The sequence below is a fragment of the Apodemus sylvaticus genome, chromosome 14 (genome assembly GCF_947179515.1).
Source record: "Apodemus sylvaticus chromosome 14, mApoSyl1.1, whole genome shotgun sequence".
Lineage (NCBI taxonomy): Eukaryota > Metazoa > Chordata > Mammalia > Rodentia > Muridae > Apodemus > Apodemus sylvaticus.
Window position 1 is genome coordinate 45,088,521 of NC_067485.1, and position 17,189 is coordinate 45,105,709.

The 17,189-nt window shown below is 43.0% G+C and overlaps 1 protein-coding gene across 3 annotated transcripts; it reads left to right on the forward strand.

The window, feature by feature from the left end:
• The first annotated feature begins 33 nt into the window (after nt 1–33).
• On the forward strand, nt 34–15,660 carry Nkapl (NFKB activating protein like). Of its 3 annotated transcripts, none has more exons than XR_007973265.1 (3): nt 34–251; nt 3,667–4,102; nt 5,087–5,226. XR_007973265.1 is itself a non-coding variant. In XM_052157106.1 (3 exons), exon 3 carries the CDS (start codon nt 12,678–12,680, stop codon nt 13,872–13,874), a length of 1,197 nt encoding a protein of 398 aa, XP_052013066.1. In that variant the 5' UTR covers nt 34–251; nt 3,667–4,102; nt 12,443–12,677; the 3' UTR covers nt 13,875–15,660. The 3 variants fall into 3 exon arrangements, 2 of the variants coding, with proteins under 2 accessions (XP_052013066.1, XP_052013067.1); XM_052157106.1 differs by lacking the exon at nt 5,087–5,226 and adding an exon at nt 12,443–15,660; XM_052157107.1 differs by lacking the exons at nt 34–251; nt 5,087–5,226 and adding exons at nt 1,951–3,031; nt 12,443–15,660.
• The last annotated feature ends 1,529 nt before the right edge of the window (nt 15,661–17,189 follow it).

A 17,189-nucleotide genomic window follows, 5' to 3' on the forward strand; every position in this document is an offset into this window, starting at 1 on the left:
TTCTCAAGGGATGCTCCAAGGCAAATAAACTGCATCCAGACCCTGGTGGAACACAAGAAGCATTGTGGGAAGCCAGGCCACTTCCTGTGCCCTCTAGGATGCTCTTCTCTGTGGTTCTTTCCAAATTAACCCATTATTGTTGGGAAAAGGATTGTAGACCCTGGGTCACACAGGAGTACGTGTCACAATGCTGACTCGACAATTCAGCTGGCAAATAGACTTCGCAGAATGGGAAATGCAGGTGGGAAAAGGTAAGGAGTTTGGTATATCTTAGAAACCACGAAAGAAGCAGGACACTGACTTGTCTGAAGGGGCCTGTCTGTCCCTGATCCTGCCCTCTTCCTGCTGCTCCCTTTCCTCCCTCTCCAGGCCAAACTACTTGAGAAAAATCCTCCAGACCTGGACTCTAGACCCTACTTCCCACCACTTCGTAAGACACTATAGGCAGTGAAGGACCAGTATAGACACTACTGTGGCACCTATCCAAATAACTAGAGGTTCCCAGCTCTTCAGCAAAAAAAGCGTTTGTGCATTGCAAGCATCCAAGCTGCCTCTATGCACTTCCAGGAACTTTCTAGACCCCCGCCTCATGGACATCCCATTCCAACTTCATTTCTTCCTGTTTCTCTACAGCCCTGGCTGACACACTAACACAAAGATTAGATGCAAGCACTCCCAAACCTGAGAAAGGTGACCTGTCATCGACTGAAAGAAACCCAATAGACCGATCTACCAGGTGACAAACTTTACTTCAACTGTGACTAGAACCAAACAACTGTTGTGATGGCTGAGGTGGTGCAAGCTTCCTCCATCTTAATATTCTTGCTGAGGCTGTTTTCAGGTTTAACCGGAATCTGATCTTCTTGTAGTCTCCCATGGAAAACTACCCAATGTTATTCTAGGAACTGAAGATCAGAATGTCCTAGCTAAGTTACCTAAGCTTTTTTGAAACTGTTTATTTGTGCAGGAAACCTCTTCAGCTAAGCCTTTATCTTAGCTGCCTATTTGTGTGAAATGTCTCTGTGGCTGGCTAACTGCTTGTCTTAACTTCTCTTAAAACTGCACCCTTCGGACTGCTTGCCCTGTGAAGTCTCCACTACAGCTACTGAGGGAGATATCTTAATGATGTCTCTGCTCTCAAAAGCCCGGTGTTCTGGACACTGGGAGGCCATACCCAGATGCACTCTCAACACTTGGGTGTGGTCCCAGCTGGCTGGAATAAAGACTTTGATTGTATAGGCACTGCGCCTAGGTTATCATCTCTGGTAAGCATTCCATAACACTGTAAACAGATACAGTTAAGACTTTGGGGAAAACTAAGACTCAGTAATACTAAGCAATTATTGGGAACCTAACTGTTAGATTGGTACTATTATTTTATAAGATTTATTTTTATTTGTGTCTTTGTGTGAATGCCATTTGTGTGCTAGTGCTTGCAGAAACCAGACAAGGATATCAGGTCCCCTGGACCTAGACCTTCAGGCATTTGTGACCTGAACTCAGGTCCTGACATAGTTAGAGTTTCTATTGCTGTGATAAACACCGTGACCAAAAGCATTTTGGGAAGGAAAGAGGTTATTTGGCTTACAAGTTCCAATCACGGACCATTATGAAGTCAGGGCAAGAACTGAAGCAGAATCCTTGGAGGAATAGTGCTTCCTGGCTTGCTCCCCTGGTTTATGTAGATTGCTGTCATGTATATCCCAGGACTGCCTGTCCAGAGAGGACATCATCCTCCGTGGAGGTTCTGTCACATCAATCATCAGTCAAGAAAATACCACACAGACTTGTCTACAGGCTGATCTGATGGAGGAATGTTTTCAGTGGAGCTTCACTCTTCTTAGGTGACTCTAGTTTTGTCAAGCTGCCCCCCCCCAAAAAAAAACCAAAGCGAACCAAAACAGGTCCTCCATGAGAACAGCAAATGTTCTTAACTATGAGACATCTCTCCTGTCTCTGTCAGTTTCTGTAGTTATTCATTAGAACTCTATGTTGAAATACTTGTACAGATGGATGAGTCAGTACAATGTCTGAGATTTGCTAAAGCACACTTAGGGAAAAAGAAGGAAACAAATAAAATAACGCAAACATGGTATTTGTTGAAGCTGGGTGAGAGGCCGTGGGTATCCATGGTAATCATCTTTGTACATTTACAAAAAAACATTCCCATAGCAATTTTCTTTTTAGTTAAGCAAGATCCTACCTTACTTCATTAGTGAGTAATTCAGTCCAAAAACTAAGTAGGGCTAAAGAGAGATGGGAAAGGAGATGGCAGCTCGGCCCAGAGTGAAGCCCTATTCTGGTTTAAGCCGTTGTGATATTTATTAATCTTGTCTGTTTGAGTGGATTTGGAAAAAACCTATGAGATTCATAAAACATACACCTTCTATACTGTGGTCACAAAGGCTGTAACCCCACAAACAGAATACTGTCTTGATGGATTCATTATAGGATGATATAACCAGGGTGGGAGTAAAAACGAAGAGGCAGAGCCTGACTGGAGGAAGTGGGTCTTTGTGCTTTGCCCTTAGGGGCTATGATGTTCTCTGTCTCCTTTCTTTGCTTCCTAGTAATGTAAAATGTGCAGAGCCCCACCTCCTCTGATGGCCACCTTTCCTTCCCTGCTACAATGGACTGAAATCCAAAATGAATCTTTCCTTCCAACCTGTTTATATCAAGGATATTGTCACAGTATCACACAATTAACTAATATACAAGAGGAATTGGTTACTTTCTCATAGCTGTGATCTGACAAAAAGCAACTTAAGGAAGACACATCTAGACTCTCAGTGTGAGGGTGCCATCCATAACGGCAGCAGAAGTAACGTGAAGCCACTTGGTCCTGTCTACATCCTAGCGTATCAGGAAGCAGGGAAAGAGGAAGCCTGGTGTTCATCTGGCTCTCTTTTTCTTTAGTCTGTGATTCCTGTGATTCCTGGTGACAGTGCCACCACCCATATCAGTGTGCCTCTTCTCCCCTCAGCCAGTCCTCTCTGGAGACTCCAGCACAGACACATCCAAAGGTGTCCTGGTTAGTACCACAGGTTATTTATTCACTTGGGAGGTAGGTGTGTGAGCACACCCTTGAGCACGTGTTCCTGACTGCAGAGGCCACGGAAAACCCTTGGATTTCAGACTCTACTGCTCTAAGACTCACCAACTAGGCTAGGCTGGCCAGTGAGCCTCGGTGATTCACCTATCTCAACCTCCCCAGCACTAGGACTCCAAGAACGTTTACACCAGTTTGAGGGGAAGTGGACCCTGAAAGGTAGCCTGGTCCTCGGTTGAGCTGAGGCTACAAGCCCCAGAGACCCTGAAGAGACAGTAGGAGCTTTGCCTGCTCCCAGGCACCAGGCTCCTGCCACAGCCCCCCCTCATAGATTCGTGGCCATCAGTCACATAAGGACACTGCCCCAAGCCCCTCCACATGTAGATGACAGAAAGTATGTGACCTGTGGTCATGAAGACTCAAGACAGAGATGGCAATTCTAATGAGGTACCTAGAGGCCTGGAGAGCTTAGCCCATAAGCTTTCCTTCCCAGACATTCCTTCCTACAAAAGGTACTTAATCTCAGGCCCACCCTGAGAAAGAGGTATGGTTTTACACATCCACTTTCCGCCATGGCAATAAATGATTTGAAACCACAGACTGTCTGTTTTCATCAGGATCTGCCATGGGGAGTCATGGAGAAGGCCTTTGCCTACAGAGCCAAGCCGCTGTCTAATCTGCCATAGAAGAACTCTCTGCACTTCCAGCCACAACCGCCACCAAGATCCAGTCTGCTGCCATCAAGCTAAGGACAATCACCATAGACCAGCTGGACTTTCCCCCTTTCCCCCACCCCCACCCCCATCCGGGTCCCTGGGCTAGATCAGCCCATGGGCCCAGATTCCCTTCTCAGCTCTTCCTTGACTTCCAGCAGCACCTGGGTGTCCAAGAGCTTGGGAACTGCACGGCCCCAGCCTCTTTGCAGGCCCAGGGACCCCTGAGCCAGCTCCGGCTGTCCTGCACCTCAGACTGCACTTTCCCACCCCATCCCCAACCCCCTGGCAGTGTCCTGGGCTTCCTTACAGCCCAGCACCCACCTGATGACAGCGTGGGGTAAGTACACTCAAACTCCCTGAGTCCCACCTCACCAAGCTGTAGAGCCCTGGAGCAGAGAAGATGCGGGACCCAACCCTAACCAGTTCTGGAGATCAAACTCAAGTACTCGTCTTTCACAGGGAGTGTGTTGCTAAGTGAGCTGTGCTGACACTATACACATACATATACATACATATACACACATGTATACACACACACACACACCTTAATCCAAAAGATTAATTACCACACCAGTAATATCATTTAAGAACTGAACCCAACTGTGGGTAGTGTGAAGATGTGTGGAAAATAATTCTAAGTAGGATTAATTAATCAAATAAGCAAATACACTAAAGATATTAGAATATTTTACTCTATTGGGAGTGGTAAATATTGAAAAAATTCAAAATGCATCCTGTAGTATTAGACTGAGAGCTGAGATGTCAGTGTAAACCAAGGTCTCATTAATTCCCTGCAGAAATAGGTATCCAGATATGCTGTTTAGAATAACAATGAAGGTGGGAAACCAAATAGAGCAGGTGTCTCCATCAGATTCCTTGTATGCTAGTTCGTGAAGGCACATTCTTGATTAAAGAGTGATGTGGGAAGGCCACATCATCCTAAGGGGCTGGCCCTGGGTTGTATAAAAATACAAGCCAAGGGAGCCATGAGGAACAGCCAGTAAGCAGTGCTCCTCTATGGTCTCTGCTCTAGTTTCTGACTGGCTTCGTGACTTCACTTCCCAAGCTACTATTCTGTACTGGCTGGTTTTGTGTGTCAACTTGACACAGGCTGGAGTTATCACAGAGAAAGGAGCTTCAGTTGGGGAAGTGCCTTCATGAGATCCAGTTGTGGGGCATTTTCTCAATTAGTGATCAAGTGGGGAGGGCCCCTTGTGGGTGGTGCCATCCCTGGGCTGGTAGTCTTGGGTTCTATAAGAGAGCAGGCTGAGCAAGCCAGGGGAAGCAAGCCAGTAAGAAACATCCCCCATGGCCTCTGCAGCAGCTCCTGTTTCCTGACCTGCTTGAGTTCCAGTCCTGACTTCCTTTAGTGATGAACTGCAACGTGGAAGTGTAAGCTCAATAAACCCTTTCCTCCCCAACTTGCTTCTTACTTCTTGGTCATGATGTTTGTGCAGGAATAGAAATCCTGACTAAGACATATTCGTTATGCTGTTTTTACCACAGCCATAAGAAGTGTTGTGTTAAATATTAAAAAGACCAACCCACCAACTCTTCTGCCCTGCCCCGGTGCAAAACCATGTCCTGGCGGGTCCCGAGAGTTCATCTCACTTGCTTGTCCACACATCCCATGGTCAGCTACCTCTCACTTCAAATCCCCGGTAGAAACATGACACTTAATGCTATTTTAGTTAGCTAATTAGATTTATGTATATTTAAAATCACAATTACAAGATGCCAATACAGTAATTTCAGAGCCTATTGGTTATGACAAAAACTTTAACCCAAATATTCTAACCTTTTGGTAACACCACGTGGAACTCCATTTTGGTTCCTTCCTTCTCCTTCTCTGACCTCTGAGATTCTCCAACTCCTAGTTCCACCTCCCCTTTCCTGTCCAATCACAGGCCTTCCACTGCCCTAATATGATTGGACATAGAAAATCTTGCAACATTTCACCCTTTCTGTTTTTTTTTTTTTTAAAAAAAGACTATCTCTCAAAATATAAATTGAGCACTACTATTACCATTTTGTAAATTATAAGGTATAAGATAGACCTAACACCCAGTCCAACATTTTTGTCAATAAAATTGAACACTGTCCTTTCTCCTAAAAGATATAGTTCTGTACTTGACTTATGTCCTGGCTTTTGGGGCTGGAGAGGGTTATTAATAGGTTCTGTTTCTAGGAGATGTAGAAATGCTCATATTTGGAACAGGGAGGAAATAGAATTGATTGTATAGCCATAATCTCATTTGGTAGAAATCTTTATAATTGCCATCTGAAAACCATCCTCTCATATCTATTCCTCTCAAAGTAAAAAGCCTGGGTTGGCTAGGAGACCATGTAGGTTTTCAACCCCATCAAAAATCCAAGAATGACTGATAATAACTGAAAATATATAGGAAGCCTAACACAGCTTCCGAAACTCAGCCAATTGATAGAGACCGCTGAACACCTGGACAGTCCTTTACTTCAAAATGTTGGGGCATCGGTTTTCAGCCTTCTGGCCAATGAACATCTGACAGACATTAGAGAAACAGGATATTAAGGACTAGCCTACTCTGTCTCAGCAGATTTAAGATGTCCTAGCCTGTAATTGTGTCCTTTCTTTGGACAGTAATATGCCTGTGGATGAAATGAGGCAATTCTTGCCTAGTGACTGTTTTGCCACAACTGGAGTAACTCACAGATGCTCAATTTCGTCTTTGAGTCCAAGACAGGAAAAGCTATTAGGAGCAGACTAGCCTCAACAACAAGTGCATATATAACATTAAATGTCACATTCTGTGGATTTCTGAAGTTTTTGAAAACCAACTGTCTATGTAAAGTAATCTGGACTGTTGTCCACTAACTATTCTTAGCTATTTCTAATTAAAATCTTGAAAACACCCTAACAATAAACTCAGAGCCAAGAATGTGCTATTTGGCCCTAAGCTCACAGGCTTAAACATCTCAGATCTGTTCATAATGGGGGTAAAGAAGGACCAGGTGTAAGCTGTGTACTTTTAACTTTTTAGTATCAATAGAAGAAATTGATACCAATGAAAACCTTGATCTTTATCAAAATGAATTCTGTACCAAATAAGAATTTATGACTTGAATTTAGTAACAATTATAAAGATTTCTACCAAATGAGATTATGGCCATACAGTCAATTCTATTTCCTCCCTGTTCCAAATATGACCATTTCTACATTCCCTAGAAAGACAACCTATTAATAACTCTCTCCAGCCCCAAATCACAGGGAACTGGGTTAATGACTCTTCATAACTTCTTCAAGCTGAGTACAGACGTTGAGATATCATAAAGGGGGTGGGGGAGGATAGGGAAAATAGGATTAATTAGTCTCTGATGTCTTGACTGAATCTGGCTGAAGTCCAGGACATCAGGAGTTCAAGCAGGTCAGTCCAGCATGTTTGACAAGGAAACTCACCAGGGCTGTATATTCTGTAATGTACAGATCTCAAAGCAAAATTTTAGTATCATCAAGATAACCTTTCTCTTTGGCTCTCTGCCCAGAGCAGCCATCCTGGATACCATCTATCCAGGGTGAGCTCTCTGCCTGAGCCACAGACATCTGTTAATTAAAACCTGTTCATAACAGGCGATTATCACTGCTCTCTCTATGTGGAGTCAGTGACTAATCTTCCCTATCCCAGTTCCCAACCACGGGCGAAATTCTCCATGTGATTCAGACAAAATCTTGTATAAATTTGTTCTAAAAGCAAATAATCCTAATGTTAAATTCACAGTTTAAATCCTCTGCCCTAAGAGGTAAGCAAATCCCATTCTTCTCCTAACTTAAAAGCAGTTTGTAGTTTCCCACAGTAGGGGTCCTCAGCATTCCTAGTCTTTCCTTTGTTACAACTTCCCCGCCCTTGAGTCAGGTGACTTGTCTTTGGTGCTACTCAGTTACTCACTTAACAAAATAAAAAAATAAAATAAAATAAAACTCTAATTCTCAGGCTAATAATATCAAATTTCTAGTGGATTCATGCCCAGCTAGCACATTGGGGGCAGGAGAGTTGGCGGGTTGGTCTTTTTAATATTTCACACAATAGGAAGTAAACTCAGACACCAGATACATGCAACATATGACATGGATGGACACACACACACATACACAGAGCACACTGTAACAGGAGTCTTCCAGAGACAAGATTTTCAGAAGCTTATCTAGGAATGATTAGGATTGTTGTATCTCAGTCCTTCTCTACTCTTAATTCTCTTGCTCTTCGTAAACCAAGGAAACCAAAAATAAGGCATCCTCGAGGCTTGGGTCTGGGAGTTTGTACACCACAAGATCCTCTTCTGAATGTGCTGTCTCTGGGGCTGGGCGAGATTGCTCATTGAGCCTGTACTGTTCCTCCTGAAGGCTTGAGTTAGAATACCAGTACCCACATCAGGCAGTCATAACCACCTATAACTTGAGCTCCAAATAATCCAATGCTCCTGACATCCATAGGCATCTGCATGGAAGTATTTACACATGCCTTCACAAAGACACGTAAATAACTTAAAAATAAAATCTAAAAAAGATCCTGTGTTTTCAATCACCCCTTAAAGGAAATCATCCATTGCAATGAGACTTTACTGGTCTCCATCTGTCGAATGTAACATTAGAATCATGGTACCCTGGTGCTCAGCCTGCACTCTGACCTCTCTCAGATCCCTTTGCTCCATCCAGTTTAGCCCAGGATGGATCACAACCATCCCCCAACCCCTGCAAGGTGGAGAAAGCTACTGTCTGCACTTCCTAGGCACCCTCCAGCCTTCCTCTGTCCTCCCAGCAGCTTTTCCCAGCCACCAGCTACTGCACTGAGGACAACTTTATTATTTAGAACTTGCCAGATAATATAATTGTTGAACTCAGAATCTCTTGTCCTAGCCTTGTCAGCCAGCCTATGTTGGCCCCTCTACCGGTGGTGGAGGCGACAGGTTCTAGCTTCCCCAAGATCTTACATGGTTCTATCATGCTTCTCCTTTCAAAGCCTGGCCAAAAAACGCTCCTTCTCTTTCCTCAAGTCTCTCTTTCTTCCTAAGACCTGAAAGTCCCACCCAGGGGACTTCCTTGTCCAGAAATTGGCTCCTGCCTTCTTTATTGACCAAATTAAAAAACAAAACAAAACAAAAACAAAAACAATTAAGAAACCAGCCCTTACTATCGGCACCTGCCCCTACAGTTTACCAAAGACCTTAACAGGGAGCAGGGAGGGGCATAACAAAAGCTGGTTATAAAAAACTTTAAAAACGATGTGTCCATTTCAGCAAGGAAAAAAGGGAAATTAGTTACTTGGGAAATAGAAGTAGGAAAATCAGGCATTCAAGCTCATCCATGTTTCAGAGAGCCTGGGCTACGCGAATCTCTGTCTCAAACAAACAGCACAAAGCAGGGTTCTCAAGGACAACCTTCGCATTCTCATCCACGTAAGTTAGGTAATACATCATTACCCCAACTTACAAAGCAGTAGGTGTGGCACAGAGAGATTGATGGTTGCTTGAAATCACGTGGATGAGTCAGAATGCAAATATGCTTTCTGCATGGTTTTAACCACTGTACAGACATAATACTGATTTGATGTTTAGCAACCTCATGTTCTAAACACTACTGTACATCAATTCCTTCTCATTTTTGCAAATGATTCTCATTATTAAATGTCTTCATTGAAGAAAAGTAAAATATTGCCTTTATAGTGCTTTGTGTGCAAAGATCATTAAATATAACCTATAAAAGTAGTTTAAAGTAATTTGGAAGGGAACTTAATTCCAGCTCACCCTTGCTGTTAATTTGTTCTTTAATTTGCTTGTTAGGAACTTCTTAATGAATACATATTGGGATAAACTGATATTAACTGCCTGCTGATTCAACACTGTAATATCACCAGCACAATCTGTCAAGATTACCCTGAATTACATAACAAGCCAATCAGATGAATTGTAAAACACTTTACAAAATGGTCACACAGGACTCTTCAATGTTATGACATGAAAAAAAAATCTCTTTTTTTGATTACTATAACTAAATACTATACACTGAACATCTTTTTTTATTACTATAACTAAACACTGAATGGCATATAAACAACAACAATATTTTACTGTTGGCTCTGGAATCTGAGAAGCTACAGGCATGTTTCAGTCTCAGGGCATCATCTAGCTATGGAAGGAGCAAGGCAGCTCTCTGGGACTTCTTTTAAAACAGCACTGACTCCAACCATGAAGGCTAAGTCCTCATGCTAATAACTTCCAAAAGGCCCCACCTCCTAACACTAATACATTGGTGATAAAACTTCAACATATAAATTTGAAAGAACAAATATTCAGGCTATATACAGAAGTACAGACAGAGAAACTGTTATAGACTAAAGAGATTGTATGCAACTCATGATCATTACATGGGTTCTTAATGGTTTCTAATTTTTACAATTGTTATTTTATCTGCATGGGTTTTTGGCTACATGTATAATTGTGTACCAAGTGCATAGCTGATGCCCACAGTGGTCAGGAAGGGGCATTTTATTCGCTGGAATGAAATTACAGACCACTGTGAGGCACCGTATGAGTGCTGGGAACTGAACTCCAGTCATCTGGAAGAATAACCAGTACTCTTAAAGATGGAACCACTCCCCAACCCCTGAGTCTAGGTTTTTAAAATATTTTAACAGTATGTCCTGTCCCATTGCTGTTTGATTTCATTTCATTTTATTGTTTAGGAGTCCTAGTATCAGAGTCAAGTGTGGTAACATGCTTATAATCCAAACACTTGAGAGGTAGAGGTTGGAGGATCAGGAATTCAAGGTCAGCCTCTGCTACCTAGTGAATCTGAAGTCAGTCTAGGTTAACTGAGACTTTGGAAATTTCAACAACAACAACAACAACAGCAAAACCAGAGGGCTGAAGAAATGGATCAGCAATTAATAATACTTGCTGTTCTTCTGAAAAACCTAAGTTTGCCTCCCAGCACCCACATCAGGCAACTTACAACTATTTGTAACTGAAGTTATTGGGGCCCCAACATCCTCTTCTGTATATACTAATGGTATATACTCACACAGATACATATAAATAAATAAAATCCTTTGTGAAAGATAAAAAACAATCCTAAAAAAAAACAAAAAAACAAAAAACAGGCACGGCTTCAGCAAAGCATCATTTCTAAATTTTGACTTACCTTATTTTGGGAGTTTTTCAGATGAAAAACTGAAAAGATGAAAACCCTGCTGGCTACATTGTAGTTAGTGCCTTCTTCCATTTTCGGATTAGGGGACTATTATCTTTTGTGAAAGTTTGCTGTTTTAAAGTACGGGATGTAAAATGCCTTCAGAAGGTAATCGCAAGTGACTGATTTCTGAAGAAATGTCCTTAAAGAAAAACCTTATAAACTAATGAATCTATGTTTCTGGAGCAGAAGTCTATGAACCTAAGTAAAACAAGGCTCCAGAATTCACTTAGCTCAGAAACTCGAACTTTGGTTCCAGAAGTAATTTGGGTTTTGCTTCCAGTAGAGAGAAACGTGATTGTTTGCTAAGTCCCCGCAACTGAACCTTTGCTAGGCACACACTACCAATACTAAGCAGTACCCCAAACACTCTTCCCCCTTGTGATGCAGAATCTTGTGAGGTTGCTTGAGTTTTCTTAGATGTAGGGATTGCAGATCTGCAGCAGCACCAGGCAGCTGACGGGTCCCATTGAAGCAGGTGGTCCGAGTACAGGCGACAGGAATCCCTCACTAACTAAGCAGGAAAGATGGAGGCAGGAACAAAAAAGGAATGGTGAGCCACATGGTGGTAAACCTAAGAATCTAAGGAAAGATCTAACAAAACTCTAAGGGAAGAGATGGGTGTGTTCCAGAGTTCGACTCCACTGAGGAAAACTGAAACACTCAACCCAAATGTAGACTAAAATCAATGAATTTATTCTCACTGATAGTAAGATGGACACAGTCTTATGACCAAACTGGGAAACATACAGGGCAATGGGAAGCATAAAGGTAGACAATATCTCCCTTCTATGAAATCTGCAGCTGTGTGGGAAAATTGCTTTGCTCCCGTAACTATCTCTTATTCCCTTACACAAGGATAGAGAAAACTGCGTGTCCCCTTTCCCACAGGGAGAAGAGGGTTACAAAAGCTAATTATCTCATCTCCGTTTTCTTCTTTTTTTCTTATCTCACAGCAGTAGCATCAGTCTGTGGAGGATGCCGGCTGCTAGGAACTCATGGATCAACCGTTATTTAAAGCGGTGCCTGGTCCAGAGTTACATTTTCTGCTCTGCTTAGGAAAAGCTTTAACCTTGGAGCTTCCGTGGTGAAGACAAAAGGATTAGGAATTCAGAACCATCTTTTACTTGCCTAGCAAGTTTCGAGCCCGCTGGGGCTGCATATACTCCACTTAAAAATAAGCAAATAGACTTGAGGTGGTGGCCAACGCTTTTAAGTCCTGTACTCCGGGATGCAGAGGCCTGTGGATCTCAGGCTAGCCCGGTCTACAGAGGGAGTTCCAGGACAGACAGGGCTACACAGAGAAACTCTGTCTTGAAAAAATAAAAAAGCACAGCAATACATGCATACATACATACACACATACATACATACATACACATACACACACACACATATACATACAGCAGAAGAACTCATTAATGATAATTCCTTTTGTTTCCGGGCTCAACGTAGGGAATGTAAATAGTGAAAAGTGAAGGGAGAGTCCAAGTCCCAGAGGCTTCCGCTTCCGTCAGCGGCTCAGAGCCCTGGTTCTGAGGACAGCACCAGGCCACGCGCAGGAATTGACGGATCTACAGCCCGCCGGGTCCTAGTGCGCCTGCGCCATGTGCGGGGCGTGCGGGAGCTGCGTGCTCTCGGCGCTGTGCCTTCTGGAGTAACCGCCGCGTTGGGTGGTCGAAGGCGGAGCATGTCGCCTGTACCCCGATCTCGACCTAACGAGGACACGCTGGGTTCTCAGAAACGACGACGTGCCTCGGAGAGCCCGCCGTCGGCCTTGCAGACCGGCCGATCCCCGCGGGGAGGCGGTTTCGGCGCTCTCCTCGGCGGGCCTGAGGGGCTCCAGCCTGCGCGGGGCGCCGAGGGCGTCCGGCCACTGCACCCCGTCAGCCGCCCCAGGGCTGGAGAACGACCGCTACCGCTGGGGATCCGTACGCCGGCCTCGTCGTCCTCTCCCCTCTGTGGTGGGTACCGTTACCACCACAGCTATGCGGGAGACCGCTCGTGGGCCGAGGACCAGGAGAAGGAAAAGGAGGAGAGCTACAGGCAAAGGAGGCTGAAGGAAAGAGAGAGGATTGGCGAGCTGGGAGCGCCTGAGGTATGGGGACTGTCACCCAAGATTCCTGAGCCAGATTCTGATGAACATACTCCAGCTGAAGATGAGGTGAAGAATCAGAAGAGCAGCAGTTCAGATTTCACCAATGAAGAAAAGAGGACAAAGACCAGTCATTCAACAAAGAAAAAAAGAAAGAAAAAGCCTTCCAAACGGAAGCATAAAAAATATTATGACAGCAACTCGGACTCTGACAATCATTCTAGCTCTGATAGTGATAAAAAGAAAGCTAAAACCAAGAAGAAAGAGAAGAAAAAGAAACATCGGGCAAAACAACTCAAGAAGAAAAAGAGGACTAAAAAAGAATACGATGGCACAAGCTGCAAAGCTTCAGAAAGGGAATTGCCAGAAGACGCGTGGATGGAGCAGTCGATGAGTGCAGATAGCATGGATTTAATAGGCCCAGAAGCTCCCGTAATACACACCTCTCAAGATGAGAAACCTTTGAATTATGGCCACGCTCTGCTTCCAGGTGAAGGTGCAGCAATGGCTGAATATGTGAAGGCTGGAAAGCGCATCCCACGAAGAGGTGAAATTGGGTTGACGAGTGAAGAGATTGCCTCATTTGAATGCTCAGGTTACGTCATGAGTGGTAGCAGGCATCGCCGAATGGAGGCTGTAAGACTTCGTAAAGAGAACCAGATTTACAGTGCTGATGAGAAGCGAGCCCTTGCCTCCTTTAACCAAGAAGAGAGGCGGAAGAGAGAGAATAAGATCCTGGCCAGCTTTCGAGAAATGGTGTACAGAAAGACAAAAGGGAAAGATGACAAGTGACAACCTGTTTGTTTCACTGCGGGGCGTTTAACAACAAAGGCTTTGTATGGCCAAAGTAATAGTAAATGGTTCTACCATTTACCAGTGCTGTTGTACCTACTGTGTTAGGAGAAAGCACTTCTTGAGATGTCATTAGAAATTTTTACCAACTTTGCAGGAGAATGACTAAAAAGGTGAATGTCACTTCAGTCCCTGATTTACCTCCCTTTAAAAAAAAAAAAGTGTCTCTGTATCCTTCCATGGTTTTTGTGCATATACAAGTCTGTATTTTGCAAAATAAAAGTTAGTACTACTAAACCTGAAGAGTGCCTAGTTCCCATCTGCTATGGTGAGTCATGTGTCCCAGGACAAAAAGCATGTAAGAGCAATACCCAAGAAGTTGGAACCATTTGCAACTATTTGGATTCAGTGGGCAGTGTTCTTCGGACTGTAGTTAACAGACTTGGTTACAGAGATGGAATTTCATAACTGAGAAGTCGGGGAAACTGTTTCTAGCAGAATGTTAATACAACTTGGACTCCCTCCCCCCCCCCCTTTTCTGTGGCTCATTTCTTTAAAGTGGTTTCCCTTTTAGAACAAAAGAGCTGCCAAATCTCTTGAAAGAACATTTCTTTTTGAAGGGTTTGGGCATTTTTCACTGTGAACCAACGCTGTTTCTTCATAAAATGAAAGTAGCACCAAATGCTGTACATTGTAAAACTGAGATCGTATTGTTCCTCATGTGACCCTGTGCCACACTTTCCTCTGTTCCTACTTATTGCCAATGGGAGATCACTGGTTTCACCCAAATGGGATGCATATATGCAAATGCCAATGGTATACATGTCTAATGCTAACAATATTCTGGTAATATGTTAATATGTACTATTCTTGAAATTACTGATATAATAGAACTTTTATAACCACTTTCTGGAAAAGGTGAGTTCATTTTGGACATCAGATCCTAGTTTAGTCTGAAAATATATATAAAAATATGTATATTGTGTTTATCTGCTATCACTAAGAAGTCCAGGTATTTCCTCCCAGAAGCAGTACTTGAGAATAGTTTCTTCACTGCCTATATTACTGAAAGTTTTATCCACCACTAACTAAAACAAATGTCATTCATTTCCAGATTTTTATGGGTGTTTCATGTTTCTTCACTGAGTCCTGGTGAAGTATTTATTGTTACTTTATCAGTGAAGAATTTTTAAAACAAGATTCTTTGAGAAGCACTAGATTTTCTGAAGTTCTTCATTAACCACAGTGACCTCCCCTGGAGATTTCTGGCAGCCTTCCCATTTTCTGAAGCACCAGGCCCATTTTTTCCCATGTCTCAACTTCAAGCAGACTATAATAAATATCTTCCAAGGACCTCTCAATCTTCAATACCATCTTTGGTTACCATTTATTTCACTACAGTGAGAAAAGTGGTTCCTGGGTACAGTTTCTCAAGAGCGCCTGCCCTCAACTACCAGCACCCAGTGGGCACACAATGGGCTGTATACTCCAAGCTCCTCACCACAGAGTCTTATTGTAGGTCTTCCAAGTTGCTGCCAGAAAGAATATTTCTGACTCAGTATTCTTAACAAATTTTCACTTTAAAATAAGTGCTGTTGCCTGGTGAACAAAACAGCTGGCTCAGGAGCACTGCAGGTATGGTCAGTGTGGATGCTACATAGACAGGTGTGGCTATTGGAAAATATGTTGGGCGGAGAAGATAACCAACTAATGCCTGCTGCAGTTTTGAATTTTAAAATGTATGTGTTCATGACATGTTTGTAAATAAAAGCCTGACTTTATTAGATGAATCCTGTTTGAAATGGACACAGGGTTTATCCATACATCAAGATGGAAAATCAGAAGATCCAGGGTACTTGAGTCTTCTGAAGGGTAGATTAGAGCCACCTAGAAATAAAAACACATATGAAGGAAGATACAGGGATAAGATGGTTGCAGAGCATGGCAATCTCATTTCCAAGGAAGACAGTGAGCTGTGAGTAAGGGCTCAGATGAAAGGACACCTTCGTTGAGTGTTGTAACTTGCTTTAGGTCTCCCCAAGGGCAGTTGAGGAAAATTGGCGGAAGCTGAGCTTGTGCATCTGCACATTCCATTTTTTAGGAACTATACCTCATTAGAGTGGTAGACACTATTTTTTTTTTTTAGTTAGCAGCACATCTTGGAAATGTTTGTGTCGGTATAATATAAACCTAATTTTGACATCTTTTTATGGTTTTCACTGTATTCAAGTGTTACTGGATATAATAATGACTTAATGTCCTTAAAAATGAACTCAAGCCAAAGAGATGTGTTGATTGATGAGACGGAGATAAAGAGCAGCCCTGAGGAGAGACAGCAGGCTGGTGGCCCAGGAAAGGGTGAGGGTTTTTCACTCCCTCTCATCAGCTGTGAGCACCAGCCTTGGAATAGATTTTTCTCTGTATAAATATTTATTGGATAAAAAGGAAAGCAGTGTTTCCTGTGTTGTAAATAAGTGGATAAAATCTGTAAGCTGACCTTAGTCACTGCTACCGTATAATTTGTGGTCTACTGTGGTCAAACTTGAAAAGGGTTAAATAATTACAAGTTGCAGCACACCATAGGGGAAAAAAGGCACTAAGTCTAAGAAATTGGCTTTTCGGGGACAATTATTAGTGAAAAGCTAAAAGTTACACATAAGATCCATGTTTTGGTTTGAGAGGTACTACTGTGGTCTTTTCTATTATGATTCACCAGGTCACAGACCAACAATACTGACAACATTCTAAGTTTTCAAAATGCTTTATGCCTTTGCTTTTCTGGTTGATGAAAGCAGCTTTTTATTTTCCCTTTTCAAGAGTATCTTTAGTCAAGGTTTCTATTCCTGCACAAACATCATGACCAAGAAACATGTTGAGGAGGAATGGGTTTAATCAGCTTACAGTTTCCACATTGCTGTTGATCACCAAAGGAAGTCAGGACTGGAACTCAAGCAGGTCAGGAAGCAGGAGCTGATGCAGAGGCCATGGAGGGATGTTGCTTACTGGCTTCCTTCCCCTGGCTTGTTCAGCCTGCTTTTCTTACAGAACCCAAGCTTACCAGCCCAGGGATGTTACCACCTACAATGGGCCCTTCCCCCCTTGATCACCAACTGAGAAAATGCCTTACAGTTGGATCTCATGGAGGCACTTCCCCAACTGAAGTTCCTTTCTCTGTAATAACTCCAGCCTGTGTCAAGTTGACACACAAAACCAGCCAATACAAAGAGGAAGGCGTCTTTTTCACGATTTCTGATCTTGTAGTTATTTAAATGTGAAGCACACTTGTGTTTGGCTGTTTTATTTGGGGAATGTTGT

Bases quoted from the DNA above. Each gene is read 5' to 3' on its own strand.
- Nkapl (XM_052157106.1), top strand. From the start codon at position 12,678: ATGTCGCCTGTACCCCGATCTCGACCTAACGAGGACACGCTGGGTTCT.